The sequence below is a fragment of the Amphichorda felina genome (genome assembly GCF_050947745.1).
Source record: "Amphichorda felina strain 45539 chromosome Unknown scaffold_4, whole genome shotgun sequence".
NCBI lineage: Eukaryota > Fungi > Ascomycota > Sordariomycetes > Hypocreales > Bionectriaceae > Amphichorda > Amphichorda felina.
The window spans coordinates 1,622,321-1,644,278 of record NW_028145046.1 but is presented as its reverse complement, the minus strand read 5'-3'; the positions used below and the strand labels follow the sequence as shown (position 1 = coordinate 1,644,278).

The window sequence follows — 21,958 nt, the reverse complement described above, 5'->3', positions numbered from 1 at the left end:
GGGCGGAGGATGACCTGGAGGATGGGGATGGAGGAGGTTCGAGGTGGTCGGTCCAATTGTCAGGCGGCTGCCGTGTCAGGTCGATGCGCCAGCGCCCACCCACAGGTGCCCCGCGTAGTGGAGTCCCCTGTAGGTAGCTGTGCCACTGTGGGAACAAAGAGCTCCAGCTCCCATCTGTCTCTTCGTTGCCTTGGTGCTAAGGAAATTTCCACAAAGTAAACAACCCCGATACTTTCAAACTTTCCACTTGGGCCCCGTTCGTTCGCTCTTTACCTACCCTTCTATATCGCCGACAGGATCGCTGTCCCTCCTTTGAATGCCCTATTTGGCACCTGCATTTTGGACAAACTTACAGATCCGGTCGAACTCGAGACGATGCCCCGACTCGTGCGGCGCAAGCCGTTCAGCGAACGGCTCAAGGCTATGCTGAATCCCATGGACTTTCTGCTATGGCTCTCGGAGGAGATGGAGACACGGGACTGGGACTCGAAGGTCGCAGGCACGCAGCTAGGCCTGGGTCTCAATTTTATATTCCTCCTGGCGCGCGCCAACTCTGGGTCGCTGGCATCGGACGACGACATCTTCAGCGATGATTCTGGCACGGGGTGGTTGACGTTTTTCGTAAGTCAACTGATGTAGAAGCACTGCCGATTCGCTGTAACTGACACGTCTTCTGATAGATCTATCCTCTTGTCTGGGGTATTGTTGCCTTGTCGTGCGCGAATGCTTTCTACACCATTACCCGAACGCGAAAGTACCGACTCTTCGAAGCGAATGTTGAGGTGAAGCCCTCGACACCCTCTGCACGACGTGTTAAGGTATCGTCCTCCCCCGGGGGAGCCTCCCCGCTACGATACATTGCAGACATGGTCACACCAGAGTCGGCGGATTCCCGGGCGCATCCGAACAAGACCGAGGACGTTTGGGAGTTATCAGTGTGGGATCCGCTCCCCATCTCTCTTCGTCTATTCTGCCTTTTTAGCCCTGGCCATGTCTTGGTCTATCTCCTTTTTCTTCCATTGGCGCCCTTGGATCCTCGGCCGAGCGTCACGGTCTTCAACACTCTCCTTGTTCAAGTCGTCCTCTCGTGCCAGCTCCTCTTTCTGGCGTCTCGATTCGCGCAGCAAGCTAAGGACAACGCGATCATCCAGAGAGAGGTTATGCACGAGTACGACACGAAATTTGTTCACCCTCGTATCCATCCCGTGGTCAGGGATGTTGGAACCCAGATCTCGGATGACCAGCCTATTCAGGCGAGAGAGATTGTTCAAGTTGGGACCCCAACAACTCTAATTCGCCATTCGTTTCATACGCGCCAGAACCCTCATGCTAGCTCTGAGGAGGCTACTCCCATCCGTGGCAACATCATGAACCCGCAGATGTTCACACCGACAAATCCTGCTCGACGATCCGAGGCCCACGCTACCGCGGATCGCTCGCGCCCGTCGACATCCCGTAAGAGCATGCCTGTGGGATATACTTCTAGCATGACGTCGACTCCAGGAATTCCGGGCTCTGCAACAACCGGAAGTCTGAACTTTGGGGGTAACATAGGAATCTACACCCACAACCAATCTCCTCTAAAGAAGGCGACGAGCCTGCACAATATGAATGATGTGGAGCCTTCTTCTCCGAGAACCTCTCGCGAGATGGCATCGTATGAACAGGGTCAGTTCAAACATAGGCATCAGAGTAGTCCGGTGAAGCATGCCGAGGCTCCTGGCTCTACCAGGCACAACCCCTTTGCTGCTCCTAGGCAGAGGTCTCACCATGAGAGATATCCGTCAATGCGATGAGATAGGTACTGCTTTTCGGTTGTTCTATTATTTGGATCCGTGGACCCTCTGGTATTAAGGTCCCCCATAGCATTTGGTGGCGTTAGGGGTTTGGAAGCCATTTCAGGGGTACAAGGGATGCTTAGGCTCTTCGACTTATTTGCGGTAGTCATACTACCGGTACAGAAATTATTAAAATTATTATAGATATCAGTTTCCGCTGGCACCTGCATTCTTACATCTTGGTATGCAACCTGTGTTTTGAGCGCTAAATTACCTCTAGGCGGGCTGAAAGCCTGATGTGAGCAAGACCATGCTAGATGCCTTGAAGCATGGGGTCGAACAGGAAGTTGCAAAAACTCAACCAAGGCCCATCGCGGCAGGAGGCTGCTTCTCTACTTCCCAAATGTGGTATCTACCTACCTACGTATGAATCGTCTCCTTCGGTCAAGCAGCAGCATTGAATCTTCTAGCCTCTGCAAACTTCATTCTTTCTCTGTTACACTGTACCATGCCCTTCCTGGAGTGAGTGATTCCAGCATCGGATTCTTGAGACAAACAGTCACTCGAGAAGTGGCCAACCCTTCATTCACCGACGCTCCCGTTGACTACACAAGTTGCATCTTCCAATCTTTCTCGCCCAAAATGGGTTATTTCTTACCACCAACCGTCTCCGACAACCCGAAGACGAGAACCGAACCATCTCCGATCTCGTTTGCCTGGCAGAGTCAGAAGAATAGAAAGACCAGGATCGCCAAGTCTTCATCTCTGGGCAACTGGTGGAGGAGAAACATGAACCCTACCCAGAAGCCAGAACGGGGTGGCACCATCAGAGTGCACGGATTCTGGAATGATCCGCTCGATACATCATCAGGAGATAGCCAGCAGCGTCTGCGTCTCGAAACTGACAGCCATAGGAGCAGACGGAGCGACACGGAAGACTCTGACAGAATCACTCGATGGAATACCGCCAGAGACATCTCTGAGAGCCGCGATCGTACGCCATCACCACAGCGTCGTACAGTCTCCGCAGCTGCCCGGCCCTTTCCAACTCCTAATATTTCGGATCGAAAACGGAGCGGGCCTCGACAGGATGATAATCCAAAGCGGGGGTTGGCTAAAACCTCTGGTCAAAGTGAAGTGAAAGTGAGCTGGCACAATCTTGGGCTGAGGAATAACTCAGAACTTGAACCGTCCCAAACAATACGGAAGGCAGAGCGTCATCTTTCTGACGCACGTCTGGCGATCGAGGCCAAGAAGGAAGCTCGACGCCAGCGCAGAAGCCTCAAGCAGAGCGGAGACTACCTTGGTGTGCAAGGCATCAACCCGGAGACCGGCCGGCTTGATATCCTGACCCCGTCCAATAGTGATGAGAGCACTTGCAGCGGCGAGACTGAACAAAAGACCAATACCTTGAAAGCGACTTTGAGGAACGCCAGGCATACGCACAAGATCGCCGTGATGGACAGCGAAGGGGGGGAGAAGCGTCTTCTCCCGCATAAAGCAAAGGAGAAGCCCAAAGACGGACATGAGGAAAAGGAGGAACTGGCCCACCAGACACAGAATCTAGGATTGCAGCAACTCGTCGGGCAATGGGCTTCAGCACAGGAACCAAAAATCAGCCCAATTACTCCATCCCAGAGAGGTTGCATACCACTAATTGCCAGTGAGTAGTCAATATTTCAAGCTGAAGTCTTCCTGCTAATAGGTTGAATCCAGAACAACAATCCCGTCCGTCTGAGGAGACCGAAGAAGAAGACTCCGTGGTAGATATAAGGTCTCCCAGAGGGGGGAATCCAGAGAGGCAATCGCCCCCGTTAGATAAGCCCAGAGAGGAAAACTCTTTGATAGACCTGGGTTCTCCTAAAAAGCTGAAACCTTCAGATACGAAGCTTGATGATCCTGCGAGCCAGGAGGGATGTGGTCTGGCCTCAAGGTCTTTAGGCACAGTAATTCGTTCTCCCCACCGACGAAGCCTGGGGGCGCCCAAGTCAGCAGCTCAGGAGCTTTTCGAAAACGGTATAAGTTTCAACATTTCGGAAAATCTGGCCGAGGGGAATACCAGAAATGATGGTGCCAAAAACATCTTGGTGCCTTCGAAGACAGATGTTGAGTGCTCTTTCGCTGAGAGAGCATATATCGATCCGCCACACGGACAACGCGGAGATTTGGGAGAGAGCCTGAGCACCAGAGTAGATCATGGAGAAGAGCTATCAATTTCAGACATACGAGTACCAGCTCTGAGACAGGCGCCCTCCCAGAGCCAGAGTTCAACCTTCACATCTGCCCCCTTCTCTAGGAGTGACTCCTCAAAGCCGCGGAGACGCTTGGAATCGAGACACCGAACCAAAGTGTTTCGAAGGAAAAACAAGGAGCACGAGAGACTCGGCCAGAGCCCAGCCCACCAATCAAGTTTGATTTTTGATTCAGCGACGAGCCTCCGAATTTCCGATCCCCGAAAGATACCAACCGAAGCACTGGCACCAGGAGGAGAAACACATCAATTAACCGCAGCGAGTCCGCCATACAGGTCATTACCGACACATTTGTTCCAATACCTAAGGGGGAGAAAGCGCGCTCAAGCTGGGAAGTTCCTGGATAGAGGAGAAGAGGTAGCTACAGACAGAGAGCTTAGATCGGCGATAAATCTGCGCCCAGTCCGGCCCAAACCATCCCCAGGGGCCGAAATTGAAAGCCCAGAATTCGAAATCCCCCTTCTTCCTCGCGATGCTACCTTGAAGGAGGAAACTCCCACACGAGACGGAATAAAGAGTAATCTAGGCTCGCTGAAGCCAAAGGTCGCGAAGTTGGACGGCTTGCAGGGTACGAAAGAGAGAAAAAGGTTCAATCCTCTGGCCAACCAGGAATGGATTAAAGGTACCGTCGGCGACATCACGGAGAAGAAAGACAGAGACATGAGAACACCTGTGTCCACACCTACCACCGCCGCTGGTTCCGACGGTCCGACGTCCGCATCAAACCCGAACCGCGAGGTGGCGAGCGAGAAGAACGATAATTGGCAGGGGAATTCAAAGAGCCCATCTTGTGAGAAGCCGATTTGGACCGCGGCCGATACCAACTCGACAGATTCCCTCCAGAAGGCTGTGCGAAGTTCTTTGCTGAGCTTGACGCCGGAAGGGCAAATAGTTCCAATTGATATTTCCTCCACGAGCACTTGGCCCTTAACAAGAAGTCAACCAGAAACCCTACAGACATCCAAGGGAAAGCAGAGAGGAGGGTTGGAGGAGAACAACCTCCGGCACAGCACGTCACTAACGCCTACGCCAGGCACGGGCGGATCGAAGGACACTCCTTCCAAGACTCGAGGTCTGTCGAGAGCCCAGAAGCCGAACAAAGATCCCAAGCGGTGCCACCTGAGAAGAGTTCACCACCGGGAGCTGGCTTTGAAGGGCATCCAAACGGACCACATCTTCGCTGGTGTTCCCAAGAAGGGATTAGTCTATCCCAAGGTAGATGAAGCCGCTCAGTGGACGAGTTGTGAACCGGAGATCAACCTCGAAAATTTGATGAAGAACTATCCGGGAGCCTATCCGTCTCACCTAGACGTTGAAGAAGGCACTGAACCTCGTTTTGGAACGACTTTAAAGAAGGCGATAAGCAACTTAACCAGAAAAACGGGCGAGGAAGGAACAGCAGGTATCCTTGATTCTATTCGGGAATTTTTCCTTGCCGCTCGTTGTCACATTGGCATCTTGGCCAGCCTTTACTGGGACCTTACAGGCCCTATCTTTGATCCCTCGTCCGAGTACTGGTTGAGGAATGCAAAGGGTCAGGCGACCTTGGTAGATGGGGTTACATTTGTGCTGGCAATACCGGGCGCATTTCTGGGGCTGCTAGCTTTTCTGTAGGCCATGAGGCTAGTTGTTGCCTTGGGGGTGTCCTGTAGGGTGGCTCTTGAGGTTGTTGCGGACGAGGCGTCTCTTCTGTTTGGGACTTGATGTAGAGTTGAGTCTCTGAGATTAGGGGGCTGTTAGTGATGCGGAGACAGACCCAGAGGCTCGCGAGTTTGGTTCAGAAGCAGGACACTGAGACTGTTCGGAAAGTATGGAGGAAGTTTGCGCTATGTATTAATAATTCTTTCTCTCCCTACGCTAATCGTGAAACAAGACTAACAACGGCAACAACTGCAGCCCCTATAATTCTTGATCAGAACCTGTGTGTATGGTTAAATACCACGATATATTCTCCTTGAAAGTAGTTTCTAACTCGGGGGTGAGGTCTATGTGGGTGTAATGAAGATGTTCTAAAGCCCTTAGCCTTCCTTCTAGCTTCTTAGAATGCCAGCATGGATCACAAAGCCATCATCTGTGCGAAGGCCCTCGGGCAAGCCATGGTCCGGAAACCGCCAGACACGGAAGTACCTGAAGAACTCTGTCAGCCACAGCTGGAAGACGTCGTCGCCCCGGAGCTGCTGTGCGACGACGCAAACACACGGCCCCTTCCCCCGTCCGGGCGCCTCCCGGGCCGCCGTCTCCCTGAGCCGGCACACGTCGACGCATGTCTGGACAAAGGGCCGGACAAGTGCGTCGTTGTAGACACAGTCACACGCAAGGACGAGGTCGAAGTCGCCCGTGGGGCTCAGGTTCGGGGCGACGGTGTCGGTCTCCCAGTCCAACGGGGTGAAGACCACGTCCGCCCCCCGGGCTGCTGCTGGGCCGCCCCTGCCGGTGCGCCGCGTGGTGGTGGTAGTGGTGTTCTCAGCGAGGTTGAGGGTCACCAGCTTCTGGATGTAGGGCTGGTCGGACAGGACGTAGTGGGCGACGTGGGGACGCAGGGAGAGGGCGTTCAGGGGGCTGATGCCGCAGCCGAGTTCGAGGACGGAGGAGGAGTGGGGGTTGAGGAGGGCGAGGAGGGGACTGGTGGGGGAGGATATGTAGGAGGCGAAGGGCGGTGTGACTTTCCAGAGGACTTGGGGATTCCCTGCTTCAGCATCTCTTCTGGCGATTGGGGAGAGATGTCGAGCTTACCGGCCCCGGTGGTACCGCCGGCACGGGAGGAGGAGAGAACACCGGGGGATTGGTGAATGGTGAGATCGCGGCCCGCAACGGTGACGTCGACGGTGTGGGACTTGGGTTCGATGAAACCCAGATTGTTGGCGCCGATGGGGCGGGCGAAGAGGATGAAGGTTTCTGGGCCAATGTCAGTGTGTGAAAGCTGTGTGTATGGGGGAGCATGAGACACCTTCTTCGGGGTCTTCAATCTCGTCTTCGAGTTGGGAGGTCAAAGTCTCTAAGCCCATTTTGATTAGAGGATATGCTTATAATTTGTCTGGTTATTGCACTATGGGGTGGAACTAAGGTTGGGGGAGTCGGTTCATGATGGTGTTTAAGTGAAGATGAAGTTGACCAAGACCCCACTTCAGCTTTGGTCCATAGTACTACCCGTAGTAGCTTACTTCAGTAACGCCGCTTCAAGTTGGAGCGAGAAGATAGGTAGTAGATGGATTTTATATTAAACGAACCAGCTCCCTCCCACCCGAACGGTTCTCTTGTCAGAGGCGGTAGGTCATATATTCATAGGTAGGTATACGTAGGATCGACTCCCACCGCCGTTGACCCCATGGCCAATATCCAGGAGTTGGGCTGTAAGCTCTAGCCCAAGAGAGTAAATGACACTCGAGAAGCGACGGTATCCATCTACTGGCTATATCCAGGGCAACCCGCGCGAATCCCTGATTTTATCCTCCTGTCGACTCTTTTCTTCTGTCGCAGTCTCAAAATCATGCCCTCCGCAAAATCCCTGCCCCAACCCTAAACTCACCAGGAAAAAGACAACAACTTTGTTCTCGCAATTCGATTCTCGCAATTCGACGTCCACCTTCATCATCTCTCGTTCTTTGGCGCTTCCAGTAACACGTTTAAACCCTCAAAATATCAAGGCGCAAGCCAGTTTTAGACCAGTCCATCGTACAGCGACAGTGCGCATACAATCGTCTCGTCGCGCTTACTGCCCTCCTTAAATTCCTCCACATCGAGGCTGCCATTCTCATCCTTGTCCATCATGGCAAAGATCTTCTTGACGCGCTTCTCGGGGGTATCTTCGTCTTCTGGGAGCTTCACCATCGAGCCCACCTGTGTGGAATGTCAGGTTAGCAAGCCTTGGCTTGACGTCATTGTCTTGAGTATGAGACCTACCATTTTGTAGATGGCCTCGACAATCTGGAGCATCTCATCGTAGCTGATCTTGCCGTCACCATCAATGTCGTATAGCTGGAAGGCCCAATCCAACTTGTCCTCCGTCTTGCCCCTGCTCGTAACACTTAGGGCGCAGATGAATTCCTTGAAATCAATGCTGCCCGACCGGTCGCTATCGAATACGTTGAAGACATAATCGGCGAATGAGCTGGGGTCGCCAAAGGGGAAGAACTGTCGGTAAATCTTCTGGAACTCCTCCTTGGTGAGAGTACCTGAAGGGCAGTCCTTCAGGAAACCTGGCGCGAGTGGTCAGTATGGCAGGTTGCAACACCCAGGGACGACCATGGCATCAGATCAGGCCGGCGCAACAAGGTGGCTCACCCTTATACCATTGCTGGAGCTCCTTCTTATCGAAATGCGTTGACTTTTGCAGCTCAGCGAGCTGATCTGCAGAGAGCTTTGACTGCCTACAAGGTGGAAACTGTGTCAGCAAACTTGAGCGATGCTGGGATAGAACTTGATGTGATGACGTCGCCGGCGACTCCATGCCGATCGACACCCCAGGCACCGGCAGCAGCCAATGCTGCACTGCGCCTGCCAACAGTTGGTGTGGCCACAGTCGACGAGGCAAGAAAACTTCACTCACGATTTCCCCATGGCTGCCCTGATTACTCTCCTGTGTTATGGTTTCTGAAGGCGTACGTCGATGGGAGGGGCACAAGAAGTGGCGCGATGTGCGCAAGGTTCGGGGGGCGAGACCGTGGGAAACTTGATGGGTACCGAAGTCCCGGTTCGCAGGGGTGAAGCAGAATCGAGTCGGTCAGTCCCGGATGGTGCGGAACGCGGAACGATGAAATCGTCGTCGGTCGAAGGCGGCTGGTCCCGGCGGTGTCGGGCGGACCGGATCAAGTGTGGATAGATGGTCGGCCGATGTTGTAATCAAGAAAGTCGTGGATAGTGGTGGAACGGCGCAGCGCAGACGGACCAAGGTTCGGTCAAAAAGATGCCGCGGTTGCTATAGTTGGGGGGGAGAAGAGCGGGAGGAAGTCGTCGGATAGGGGATTGGTCGAGGCGTTGAGAATAACTGCACGAGGGTGAGGAAACGAGTGCGGCCGAGGATAGTGATGGGTGCTCGAGGGATGCAGGTTTCGGGACGGGACGATGGATGGTGGGATATCGAGAATCATCGGTCGTCAGAAGCCAGCTGGAAAGCCTGGAATATAACACCTACTAATGCACGTAACCAGCGGGGTAAGCGCACTGCCAGGTGGGGTCTTGGTACCTTCCTACTGTAACCTGTACGTGGAGCGAGCAAGTACTGCCAGGCAGGTGGTGCAAAAGGTGCAGCAGGTGCAGCCCTATGGAACCCCAACGTCCACTGGGACATCTCCCTTGTTGTGACTGCACCCTAATCGGACGTGTACGCGTCTTTGGCGGTTCTATCCTCCAGTAATCCCGCAATTCTCAGACTAAAATAGCTCATCTAGGGGCCCCTTGAGCCGCGAGGTACTTGGGTTGTTCCCAAGGTACTGGCGTAGATGGAGGGGTTTCTGGCTGCCCTGTCACAACGAGGGGTCGTCTTGTCTCGTACCTGTTGCCCCAAGATTGCTAATAAGATGGTGATAGCAACAAGCTAACAGCTGCACCTCCACTGTCGGGTACTTTGCCCGCAACGTGCCGCCCTGGCTTGGCCGTGCGCGTCCTCTGTCCCATGGTTGCTGACCTTCTACAACCTGGTCTGGTGCGGGAGAACACCAACCTTGCAAGTTGCAGGAAACAAAATCGCGAATGCCCAGGTAATACTAATAATGTCCTGGATTAGGTCGCGAAGTGCCCACCTACCCTAAGAATAAGTAATGGCCATCATGCACCTCGTCACTATGGCCTACTAGTTTACGGGTATAACAGCCCTGGACCGCCGATCAAAGTCCCGATTTTAAACGCTACCTTACAATGCGGCAGAGGATGGTCCGTCCCAGACCGTTGTAGAAACACTATACTATATCTCGCCGAACGACCATTGACAGGCAGCAGTAGTCATCACGTTCTTCCATCGACCCGTATTTGTACCGATTACCATTCCAATGTCACCTGTGGTCGGACCCTTGCTAGGCTTGCTGCACGTGGCTGGGAATCGGAGGAATCAGAAAGTGTCTGCAACGTCTGCGCATTCATCAGCCAGCTGAGCACCACACACAAAAGCACGCGTACCTACTCGAAACCTCTTGAGACCATCTTCGCGGCTCGCCTGGTTGGATAGCTGAATACGCCATCCCGCCGATCTCGATTCGCCAGACGCATAGGAGGCTTCTGGCCCCTGGGCGCCAGCTCTGGCCTGCCTCCTACTGATAATTTCCGAAGCAGCCTCAAAGTTTACGCATAAGCAGCCATGTCGGCATCTGGCGCATCTCGGTCTGGTCCTATGCTGCCTTCAGAGGAGCAGCATCAGCCCTTTGACTCATCGGACGTGAAGCTCACACGGGGCACCAGTTGTGTACTTTGCCAACAGCGCAAGGTTCGGTGTGACAAGAATAAACCCTGCGCCAACTGTATCAAAGCCAAGGTCGAGTGCTTTGTGGTTCCTCCGCATCCGCCACGGCGCCGGAAAAAGCGCCTGCAGGGGAGAGACCTCATCGACCGCCTTAAAAAGTACGAAGCTCTCTTAAGCGAGCATGGTATCAAGTTTGAACCTATGGGGCATGAGTTGCGGTCCGGTGGTCCACCCATCGACGCGGTAGAAGATTTGGAGAATGGCTTTCACGACTTGAAGACGTCACCTGATACCAGCGTATCTCCGTCGGCTGCTTCTGCTGGAGAGAAGTAGGTGGCCGAGATTTATTAGAACTGGGTACCAAGATCCGCTGACCTCCCCGGCATGGCAATTAGACTATCTAGCTCCATATTCGCGCTTGATAAGGAGGTTAGTAACGCCGAGATCACCATGAAGCTGCCGCCTAAAACCCTACGCTGACATATTGTAACAGTTCCGGGCCAACGAGAAGCTCGTAGAAGACTCCTCAGATGACGAGTTTGAAGGCTCTACCATACACAGGGCTTTTGACAAGTTCTTTAGCAACGACGATGGGTTTCCCTTTATTGTTGGAGCGTCTTCTGCCTCTGTCATGCCGCTGCACCCTAACCCCATCCAAATCTTCCAACTGTGGCAGCTTTACATCGATAACGTCAACTCCCTACTCAAAATCACACACGTCCCCACGATCCAGCCTCAGATCTTGCAGGCAGCCTCAAACTTGGACAAGGTTCCCAAGAATATCGAAGCCTTCATGTTTGGGGTGTATGTTATGGCGATTACTTCGATGGAAGAGAGACATGCCCAGAGTATGTTCAGCGAATCTAAACAACAGCTGCTCACTCGGTATCTGCCGGCCACTCAGCAGGCGCTGGTCAACGCCGAATTTATGCGCGTCGATGATCCTCTTGTACTCCAAGCGTTCGTCCTCTATCTGGTTAGGAGCACCCCCAATCTATTGTTGTTATACGTCGCTCACTAGCTGTAGTTTGCTGTCCGATGGTTTGTAGACCCACGCCAATTATTCTGTATAATAGGCGTGGCAGTACGCAATGCTCAGCGTATGGGGCTCCATAGAGACCCGGAGGGTTATGGACTCCCGCCATTTGAGATTGAGCAGAGGCGTCGCTTATGGTGGACAATCGTTGGATATGACCGCCGGATAGGAGAAATGACGGGCTCGACGGTCACAGCTCTCTCCAGTGGCGGGGACTGCAAAATCCCCCTCAACATCAATGATAGCGACCTGCACATCGATGGCAAGGAGATGCCCACGTCGCACACTGGGCCAACTGAGATGCTCTTTGCGCTGTCACGAATCGAGTTCTTTATGACTGTGGCGAGCAATAATAGACAGGCTGATCAGAGGGGGAAAATTCCAGAGTCCAAAGCCTGCCCATCGAAAGGCGACGGGAGGTCTACGGATACAGGCCCCATCATCCGTCTGGCGACCTCCAACTCCCCGACCTACACACTGGATGGTTTCTGTGCTCATATTGAGGGCACATACCTCAGCCAGTGCGATCCCAAGATCCCACTCCACTTCCTCACCTTGACGATGGCTAGACAGGCATTGTGCAAGATGCGTGTCATCAACTTTCTAGTTCGTATGCACAACGCCGGAGCTACGCCGCTCCGAGAAGTGGAAAGAGACGATATCTTCTTGCAAGCGACGCAGATGATTGAATACGACAGCATGATTCAGTCATCAGAAAGCCTTGCTCCTTTTAGGTGGTACTCGGGGTATTACTTCCCGTTCCCGGCGTACATGTTTCTTCTCCAAGACCTGCGACGTCGCGTATCGGGACCGATGGCGGACCGCGCGTGGGCTGCCATTACTGCCAACTACAATCTCTGGGGTTTTCCAGACAACGTGAACACCCCAATGCACACGGCATTCAGACACAATTTCATTAAGGCCTGGAATGCCTACGAGTCAGCCCAACGCGCTGCCGGTATGGAGGTGTCAACTCCACGCTTCATTGCTCTACTGCAAGAGTATCCAGAGCAGCGTCGCAAGGAGCGGGGAGAGAAGCAGCAAGGCAGCGAGGCCTCGTCTGCCTTCAACTTCAAGTTTGACAATCTTGGTATGAAGCCGGGGGCACCTCCCCATGCATCTATGGATATTGGTGGAGGGCCTCCGCTCGATGATGCTGGAGACATGGACTGGTCATACATGGCTCAGGGGTACCAGGACCCGTCTGCTCCCTTCAATGACTTTGGGGATTTTGTAAACTTCGGGCCGCCCATGGGTGGTGGGGGGCCACCTATGTTTGGAAACTAAAGTATGGCAAACTTTTCATAGCTGTAAGATTTACGATATTTTCAAGATAAGCACATTGAAATTTGATCTGATCTGGTGGCAGCACTGATGGGCTCACTCGACTGTTGCGAGGGCAAGACAGCCATCGACTCAGACGGTTCACCGGCTCAACTGAGGACAATAAAATTGTTCAAGTCACCTATCCACGTAATCATGGCTGATGGATACTCTTGTACACAATTAGCAAAAATACTAAGCTACTACCTACCATGTATGCATTGTGTAGTATTCCGTACTCAGGGCTCTGAGCAGAGGCCCTCTGCGCGGGTCTTGCATGCAGCTGGCTATGTACTATGACCCATGTGAGGGAGGAAATCCCTTTAAGTGTACGAAGTAACAATTGGCAAACGGTTTTACACGTACCTAGCCAAGTGAGCGAGAGAATCCTCCAAAAAATCCATTGGCAAAAGGTGTCTAGTCTTCGGGGCGCAACCAACCAAGGGGGAAGATAGACGAATGGGCGGGATGTGTACGAGTAGGAGCGGGCCGAGTCATCCGCGACAAGTCCTAATGAGCCCAGTACTTCAAAGTTCAATGAGCTTTAGGCTGGAGGGTCTGGACCTGATACTCTTGGATTCCCTGCTCTTACTCAGGATTGGCAAAGTCAGGCCAGAATAGCATGGATCGAATTGTTGGACGGGGATGCGGTCTGCGCTATGGCATCACGGCTCAATGGCGGCAAACCGTGTCGGGTTGTCAACACAGACAGAGGGAGCTTTAATATCTGCTTCTTCGTCGACTTTGACCGAGATGAGCAAGAGGGACAAGACGCACAGAATGGACCCAATTGGATTATCAGAGTCCCAACCGAGCACGAACTTGACGACCCCTAGGACAAGGCTGCTGAGTGAAGTGACCACCATACAGTAAGTGCTGGATATTCTCCCACGTTTTGCGACTACCTCTCAAATAAATGCAGATACCTCGAGCGCAACACCCGGTTTCCCGTCCCTCATACCCAATTTTATGGACGCGATGCCAAATTAACCAAGACCGGCGCCGGTATGCAGATGTTCATCGTCACAGACTTCATTCTAGGCAAACCGCTGGATCAGAAACTTCTGATTAAGGCCAAAGAGGAGCACAGAAGAAAGTTCTACTCGCAGCTAATCGACATTTTGGCCGAGCTCAGGAAACTCGAGTTTCCCTCAATAGGCTCCCTGATGCCAGCTCCCGATGGCAGCCCGCAGCCTGTTGTAGGCCCCATCCTTTCCATGTCTGCCGCTTCACTTCATCTGTCTCCTCACCCAACCCTTACTTCGGCCAAGAATTACATGAAATACCAGTTCAGCCTTGTATCGGGGCACTTTGTGGAGGCATTTAGTGACGTTACAGTTGACGACATCAGACAAGAGCTTTTTGCGATACACGGCATGGAGCGTATTTTTGACCAGGCCATTGATCCTCAGTTGGACAAGAACCCCTTCATCCTGAACCATCTGGATCTACGGGGTGCCAATACCATTGTGGACGAAGATATGCAAGTTCAAGGCAAAATTGACTGGGAGTTCACAAGTACCATTCCACGCCAAGTCTTCACGCCACCATCGTGAATTACTGGCCATGACTCGATCGACGCGAACAAGCACATGAATGCCGAGTTCCGCGATGTCTTGCAAGAGAAGAGCAGGACTAGTAGTCTCTGCGACCAGCTCCAACGGGAGTGGTATGGCCACCCCGATGCTGGTAAGTCGGAAATAGACCAATCGGACCTGGTGTTTTCTGTTGCTCATGTACTGCGTCGTCCTGGCGAGCTCGTCGGCATATTCTGCAATTTCTTTGCCCAGGAACTTTCCGACAAGCCTCTCGATGATATTATATCCGAGTTTTTCAGCGAACACCCAGCACTTGTGTTGAAGGCGCAACATCGGATGGAACAGTGTGAGCGCTACACCCAGTACTTGAACGAGAACGGGCTGTACGACATCGCGACGCACAGATTGTTTGCCGAGTTGAAAGCACTCGGGGAAAAATGGGGTTGGTCATAAGAAAAGCTGGCACCCTCATAAGCTGCTGACCCTCCTGATCCGACATTTTCAGGTCCCGGCATCCCTACGACTAAGGGGTCTCCTACCTGGATGGGGATGTAGACGTGTAGCGTTGCGCGCATGGGGTGCTTGTAGGCAAGGCCCAGCGGGTTTAGCCACAGTCAGACAGAGCGGCGGACCGACATAAGCCTCTTCCCTGGCCTCATGGTTCCGTCTGGTTGGGTCTGGTATGCGAGAGCCTGCTCCGGTGGCGACATGTTGCATATGAATATATAGACATGTTGCAATATATATATATAATCCACTTTGGCTTGGCACAATGTGTGTTCGGGTTGTGTTCGGGTTGAACGGCTCATCTTTTTGTCATATAAGCGCAACTATGAGGGGGGTTTCTGAGCCCAGACATCGATCCAGTCTAAATAGCCATGGATGGTGGGATTATTGTTCGCATCGAAAAGTTTCTGGGCTAACTGGGCGGCCTCCTCCTCGCTTAGTCCTAAGGTGGCGGGTCTTGACAGCAAGGCGGCCGCCCAGTCTTCGCTCACTGTCTGGCTGAACATACCCGCCTCTTTCATTTTCGTCTCGTGGTGCCACCGGCCGAGGGGCACGTGGTTGTGCTTGACATTGACATTAATGAACCCTGCTTCTTCGAGAAGTTCTGGTATGTGGCGACTTATTTGTAAGTTCCAGCCATATATTTCCGTGAAAGGACCTCCGACAAGTCTGTAGATAGTGTTGAGCGGGTGGTCAGACCCCACCGTGCCATCATCTGAGAAGACTTCAGGGATTGCTTCGTGACACTCGATCCATCCTCCGGGCTTCAAGTTTCTACGATAATGTCAGCTATCAAAATTGTAAAACGGACGTACGATTTCGAGGCAACTCACTCAAAAGATCTCTCAACAATCCGTGCTGGATGTGTCACTGTTTGCAAAAAAGCCCTGATGTGGATCAGATCCGCGTCCTTGTAGATGTTGGTCCATGGTCGGTGTTCATCCTCAAGATCCTCAACGCGGAACTCGATGTTTGGCGGAGTCCAATGAGGCTGAATGGGAGATATATCGGTTCCGATTATGCGAGCGCTGGGGTAATGGTCTGCGACTAGTTTGTGTGAGCCTCGGCGATCCCAAGCAGATGCTGAGTAAAATCATGACGAAGTCCACGAACCATCCTGTGCCCAGAAGCCGACGCCAGTCCCCAGATCGACAAGCTTCTGGGGGTAGTCCCCTAAGGGGGCGCGAAAAAGCTTCCCCTCGAGAATGTAATCGACGTACATCTTGTGCTTTATGCCCTCACGCATCTGCTCAATGTCGTCGTTGGGCAGCCCATACCGCCCCTGGAGGAAGCCTTGGTACCGTCTATTTGCTAGTATGTGAGTAAAAGTTCAAGGAAGAGCATCATGACTTGATTCCATACCTCCCATGCTCAAACGAATAGCGGAGGCGTGACGTTGTGACAGAGGTGAATTCGGATGTAGTCATAGACCCATCAAAGTCTGAAGTAGGGTCTTCATTCGGATCTGTAGGCTCCATCACTAGGGACAGAGGCACTTCAAGAGCGAAGGGCAAACGGCACTAGCTTCGGAGACTTGGATAATAGACGTAAAAAAGAGAGGGACAACTTGTTATAAAGGAGACGGAGGTCGCAAGGCCTGGGAGCAGCGGCTTGGTTAAAAGTGTCCCAACAGCCGACGATGTTTGGCGACCTGGGTCGACCCGCCGGGCCAAGGGGTTAAAGTTAAGAAGAGACTCAGGCTCGCATGTACGGGTAGCTAAGACAAGACCCTAGCTGACCCGCGCGACCGGTTATCCTGATGTCAGTTGGTGCGAGCTTGGGATGGAGATGGACCCAGCAAGCTGGTCCATCCGCCATCGTGTGGAGTGGGAGGGGGAGTGGCGCCAGTAGCCAGTCGCTAGGAAGGAGATATTCCCAAAAGCTAACGAACAAGTACACAAATGTACCACGGGTCCTGGGCCTCCTGGCAAGGGTCGTACATGAGCTGCTGTAAGGCCATAGGGTGCATGGACCAGGGTTTGCTTTCATGGGTCCACCTAATAATACCGCGACAACCGACGAAAAGTGACTTTGAGAGACCAGACTCCAGAGGCAACTTGACCAAGGATCGTGAGGGTGGCGCCGTCCGAACCACTTCCAATCCCAATGGTGTGGAACGAAAAATGGTTGGCTGATACAGATACAGCCGCAGAATCTCGGGTTGGACAATTTGTTGTTCTCTGACACCGGAGACCTGGTCATGCATAATACTTCGTACAATCTGTCGGTACGCTGTGATGCAATGTGGTGATTTGATGCCCCCGCCCAAGCCGTCACAGCTTGTTTACGTGTTTGCCTGTGTTGTTCCACCTCAGGGGCTCGCATCTGCCACCTGTCAGCCGGGCAAACATGGATCGGACCAGCAAAACCAATTAATAAATGCAATTAGGGGAGTCGCAGAAAAGTTGGTGGGTGCTAATGAAAAGTGCAGACTGCCGACTGCAGACTGCCGCAGGCCGAGAGCATCAGTCACCAATGGCAGCGTTCATATTCGTCAGCCATGGCCCATGGTTGCACTTTCGAAGACCGTGCTGTCCGTGTATGTACAGCATGCAGAGTACCTTATGTATGTACGGCCACTGTGACGTGGTCTAACCGCAACATACAGGTAGTACTAACGGAATATGGAGGCGGAGTGTGGTTCGATATTCTCCTCTCCGATTAGAACTGCGTAGGGCGTGACCATCCGATCGGTAGCTGATTACGTCGGTGGCCGTCGGTAGGGATAGCATACTATTACCGATTTCTCGAACCGTAACGCTGGACCGACCTGGGCAGAAGTTTCTTGGCGCCAGTGGTGTTCGTATTGGAGGAATCACCGGTATGCTTGGAATTCTGTTGCCCCGCTGGCTTTGGGTGTGCCTACTGCGATGGATCATTCAATATTGTGCACCTTATGGCGTGCTTGTGCCGAAAATCTCTGGCCGCGGCAGCCAATTCCTCTGACAAGTAAGAGTAGGCAGGAGTAAGGAAGATTTGGCGGTAGGTCTCGTCTCCCACTGGTACTAGGCTGTCTAGAACAACTTGCTTGAGTCAAAGGTAGGTATCTATCCTGACAAGCATTGCCCCGCGGTTGCTACCATCCCAGGGCCCCTCTCTTGAATGGATACTACTACTCACCGTATCCGAGCTATCAACTTCCCGAACTCGGCAAAGTTGACGAATCATCATGTTTGTGCTGCGGGGCACCATAGCTGGAGCTAAGGTACAGGTGCGCATGTCGTTGCCCTCCCAGGAAGGCGAGGAAGGTGAAAAATATTAAGAATGTTCTACGGGGCTTCTCCATCTAGGTAGCACTACTAGAGAGCCCTCTCTTGTAGCGCTCCACAAGACGTATGGCGCCCACCTCGAGGGGCCGATAGGCGCGAGGACCCTTGATCCCGCAATATGGAAGTCGCCTAAGGCTTTCACTGCTGCCCTGAAAACTTGGAACAGCCTCAATGAAAGCGAAGCATTTCTAGGGTTGGATCTACTTACAGGAGCGAGCAGGAAAGGAGGTACGATCATGTCTAGATGGGGAAGGGGGGGGATCTCTACAGTTGGAGGAATTGGAGGGATTGGAAGAAACTCCAAGATTTTCCACGTGCCGGGAGTATTGCAGCCGCCGCATGGAAAACACGTAGTAGCCCAGTATCTCAATTGTCAGAATTCCAAGGTCATTTGGACCTTGAATGTTGATACAAGCAGAAGCAAGGTTAAGTTTGCTACCATTTCAAGTGGTTCTAGCAATGGAAGGGGCTTATGTAATCCACCATCCCAAGCAAGTACCCTGGTTGCCTGCCCAATTTGGAAATGGAAAGAGAACGCGTCTCACGTTCAATTTGGGCAACCGCGGCGCGTCGCTTCTCGAGCCCACCGCGTCAACTATTACTCCCACCTGAGCCAGGTTGCCCTCACTGGACGTCCACCTGGTCACGCATTGACTTTGACGAACAACAGCATTTTGCCCACGGCCCCATCTCACACTCCGCCTTCCTTTTCATTTATATACGCGGCATTGTTAACGCATGTCATGTTCTTCTCTACCCTCTGATTGCTTTACGTTTCCCCCGCGGCTCACGTCCCGTCGCGTCCGAAACCCGCCCGCTTTGCTCCATGTATTCGCCTCCGAACGACCATCGACGCGCGTATAGGGCCATCTTCTAGTAGCCATGTATCTCCCGCGATCTTTACTATCGAAACTCTACATCCACCTCCAGAACACCCGACACCCTCTCTCACCGCCTGTCCTTATTCTCGTATCGCTCGAACCGGATGCGCTCTGTGCCTGCCGGATTCTCACCCGGCTCCTCAAACATGACTACATCCCACACAAAATCCACCCTGTGGTGGGACTCAGCGGCCTGGCGCAAGCTGGAACTGAGTTGGTGGCGCCCATGATGGAATCCCAAGGAGGCAGCGGAGGCGTTGTGGTATGCCTTGGGGTTGGGGGCATGGTTGACCTCGGTGAAGTCCTAGGTCTCGAGAATGAAGGAGACAACGCGCCGTATAGCGGGGTGGAGGTCTGGGTCATAGACGCTCGCAGACCCTGGAACTTGGGAAATGTCTTTGGTGGCTTTCCCTTGGAACCTGCTGCCGAGGCCTCGAGTTCCTACCAATCTAGGTGTCCGAATGGAGTCGAATCCGGACAAATTGGACGATCATATAATCCAGGGAAGGGAGGTATTGTTGTTTTAGACGACGGTGATATTCAGGACGACCTAGAGCCCGAACGTGATGCGTACCGGGCGCTGCTTGACATGCCCGATATCGAGGACGACGGAGCAGACCTGGGTTTTAGTGACGAAGACGACGAGGATGATTCTGAGGAACCTATTCGTACGGGCCAAAAGAGGAAAAGCTGGTCGGATGGCCACGAGGAAAACTCGAGCGACGATGACGACGACGGCAGACCCAGACAACGACGGAGGAGCAATTTGGCAAGTCAATTAGAAATTCGAGGCATCGCTTCTCTTACTAACTACTAGCTAGTCGAGTCCTATTCCAGAGTTCCCTCGCCGCCCTGCACAAAGAGGTCTTCTCTCTCTGCAAGACCCAGATGTTGGTCTATCCAGCGATCCTCTTGAGCCCCCCTCAGGCGCCCAACCGCCCCCGGCGCCCTCTGCCCGAACTCTTCGAAAACGGCTGTTGCGGATGCGGCGGGAGCACCAGGCTGTGATCTCCCAGTACTACACAGCAGGTTCATCCTTCTCGGAGCCAGTTTCGTCGATGATGTACTCGCTTGCCTCGGAGCTCGGTCGCGAGGATAACGATCTTCTCTGGCTCACAATTGTCGGCGTCACCTCCATGGAACTCTACGGGCGATCATCAGCCGGCGTGGCAGCTCCGGTGAGAGCCACCGACAAGAGCCGACCAACAGGGTGGATGGGTGTCCGGGGCGCACAGATACGACAACTTCTTCGTGACGAAGTCAGACGATTGAATCCGCCAGAGATATCCAACGGACGGGTCGCCCCAGAGAACAACGGGGTCATACCAACTACAGCTAGGAATCCCGAAGACACAGGTATCCGCCTGTCGCCCGAGCCACGTTTTCTACTCATCCGACACTGGAGCCTCTATGACAGTATGCTCCACTCTCCGTATCTCTTCTCTCGCCTCAAGACATGGAGCGAGACAGGTATCAAGCGTCTCCACAAGCTGTTGGCGAAGATGGGCGTCAGCTTGGCGCAATGCAAGCAGAGCTACACACATATGGATATGATGCTCAAGCGAGAACTCCGTGCAAAGCTTCTCAAGTACGGATCCTTGTACAACCTGGATGAGATGGTCCCTTCTGTGGACACAGATGGCGTGGACCGCGCTGGTGCTAAGGATGGATGGGGGTTTGTCAGGAGCTGGGGTTGGCGCGCAACCCTCAGCGCTGAAGATGTTGGCGTTGTTATTGGTGCCCTGCTTGAGGTAGGGAAGCACGCCCATTCAGCTGAAGCTGTCATCGCTGCCAGCCAAGCCTTGCGAGACGGCGAGGAGGAGATCGACTATTCGGCTCAGGGTGAAGAATGGATCAGTCGGTTCTGGGAAGCCTACGATGCACTGGAAGAGTAAGTTTGCACTACACCCCCGAGTACATGAGGTAAGAATATGAGGCTAATATGGGGCAGCATCGATGCTCTCAAAGCTGGTGTTCCTACCGCCCAACACCTGCACCGGGCCATCTATCGCACAGGGACTTCACTCATCAACAAGAAACAAATCAAGCATCTCCGGGCCTTTCGGTTGTGCGTCGTCAAGGACGGGCCCGATGTTGCTCTGTTTACGCACCCTGCAGCACTAACCAAGCTGGCACTCTGGATCGGCGAGGCCCTCACAGAGCAGGAGAGGGACACTCACGGAAAGCTCTCCCACGGAGGCCGAGGTACTCCCCTGGTTGTAGCCAGCCTAGACGAGAAACGTGGGACCTATGTTGTTGTCGGGACAGGAGGTGGCGGTGGCCCCGACACAATGTACCTTGACCGGGAAACGGCAAAACGAAAGAAAGAGGAGAAGGAAGCCAAGGCTAAGAATAAGGAAGAAGCCCGGAAGGCTAAGGAGAAGGTTAGGCGTGAGAAGCGAGCTGCTCGACGAGAGGCAGGACATGATGAGGACGAGGATGAGCTGGAAACTGAGTCGGAAGCGTCCGACACGTCGGACTCAGATGACGGATCAGAAGACGAGGATGATGGCCAGGACAAGAAAGGCCATGGGCGCAACAACTTTGGCCGTGCCTTCCAGGAAGTGGTGTCGGAGACGAGTGCGCGAGTGCGCATCGACAGCTTCGAGAATTGCGTCGTGGAGGTGAGGAAAGAGGACCTCGTAGGCTTCCTGGAGAGCCTGAGCGGGAAGCCGGTTGTGGAGTAGGCAGCCAGAAGTTTGGTTTTGGGTCTGGCGATGTCAACAGCAAGGATAAGTGGTTACGAGACGAGGACTGGCATATGATCTTTGGTTTTGGGCGGTGTCACCATTGGGCAGGAGTTGTGACGGATTTCTCATAAACGAAGCCATGTACAGAGAACTTGTCGCCCATTTCCCGTGATGTAACTGGGCCGGGTGACTGTCCGCGTTTGCAGTGGAAGGGGCCTTTGAATGCCTTCTCCCGTTTGCTTGGTGAGAACAAAGCTGTCTGGGTGGGCTCGGGCAAGAACAAAGCGATATCT

The 21,958-nt window shown here is 53.3% G+C and overlaps 7 protein-coding genes across 7 annotated transcripts; 5 read left to right on the top strand and 2 right to left on the bottom strand.

Annotated features, from left to right (window-relative positions):
• Positions 1-375: 375 nt before the first annotated feature.
• On the top strand, positions 376-1,796 carry ACO1O0_004289 (Nur1/Mug154 family protein; the record flags this gene model as incomplete). The annotated part of the gene is made up of 2 exons (XM_083193729.1): positions 376-621; positions 681-1,796. 2 exons carry the CDS (start codon positions 376-378, stop codon positions 1,794-1,796), a joined length of 1,362 nt encoding a protein of 453 aa, XP_083050677.1.
• Positions 1,797-2,420: 624 nt separating this feature from the next.
• Positions 2,421-3,449, top strand: ACO1O0_004288 (uncharacterized protein; the record flags this gene model as incomplete). Its single annotated transcript, XM_083193728.1, has 1 exon — positions 2,421-3,449. The coding sequence occupies one exon, from the start codon at positions 2,421-2,423 to the stop codon at positions 3,447-3,449; it is 1,029 nt and encodes a 342-aa protein (XP_083050676.1).
• Positions 3,450-6,060: 2,611 nt separating this feature from the next.
• Positions 6,061-8,477, bottom strand: ncs1 (frequenin; the record flags this gene model as incomplete). Its single annotated transcript, XM_083193727.1, has 6 exons — positions 6,061-6,716; positions 6,764-6,925; positions 7,744-7,867; positions 7,931-8,226; positions 8,312-8,397; positions 8,473-8,477. The coding sequence occupies 6 exons, from the start codon at positions 8,475-8,477 to the stop codon at positions 6,061-6,063; spliced, it is 1,329 nt and encodes a 442-aa protein (XP_083050675.1).
• A 2,328-nt stretch (positions 8,478-10,805) lies between these two features.
• On the top strand, positions 10,806-12,744 carry ACO1O0_004286 (transcription factor domain-containing protein; the record flags this gene model as incomplete). The annotated part of the gene is made up of 3 exons (XM_083193726.1): positions 10,806-10,850; positions 10,915-11,381; positions 11,538-12,744. The coding sequence occupies 3 exons, from the start codon at positions 10,806-10,808 to the stop codon at positions 12,742-12,744; spliced, it is 1,719 nt and encodes a 572-aa protein (XP_083050674.1).
• Positions 12,745-13,560: 816 nt separating this feature from the next.
• ACO1O0_004285 (phosphotransferase family protein) lies at positions 13,561-14,336 on the top strand (the record flags this gene model as incomplete). Its single annotated transcript, XM_083193725.1, has 2 exons — positions 13,561-13,649; positions 13,703-14,336. The coding sequence occupies 2 exons, from the start codon at positions 13,561-13,563 to the stop codon at positions 14,334-14,336; spliced, it is 723 nt and encodes a 240-aa protein (XP_083050673.1).
• An 812-nt stretch (positions 14,337-15,148) lies between these two features.
• ACO1O0_004284 (S-adenosyl-L-methionine-dependent methyltransferase) lies at positions 15,149-16,047 on the bottom strand (the record flags this gene model as incomplete). The annotated part of the gene is made up of 3 exons (XM_083193724.1): positions 15,149-15,599; positions 15,659-15,866; positions 15,939-16,047. The coding sequence occupies 3 exons, from the start codon at positions 16,045-16,047 to the stop codon at positions 15,149-15,151; spliced, it is 768 nt and encodes a 255-aa protein (XP_083050672.1).
• Positions 16,048-19,564: 3,517 nt separating this feature from the next.
• CDC45 (DNA replication initiation factor CDC45 domain-containing protein) lies at positions 19,565-21,662 on the top strand (the record flags this gene model as incomplete). Its single annotated transcript, XM_083193723.1, is given in 4 exon segments — positions 19,565-19,748; positions 19,793-19,865; positions 19,880-20,866; positions 20,927-21,662. 4 exon segments carry the CDS (start codon positions 19,565-19,567, stop codon positions 21,660-21,662), a joined length of 1,980 nt encoding a protein of 659 aa, XP_083050671.1.
• Between the last annotated feature and the right edge of the window lie 296 nt (positions 21,663-21,958).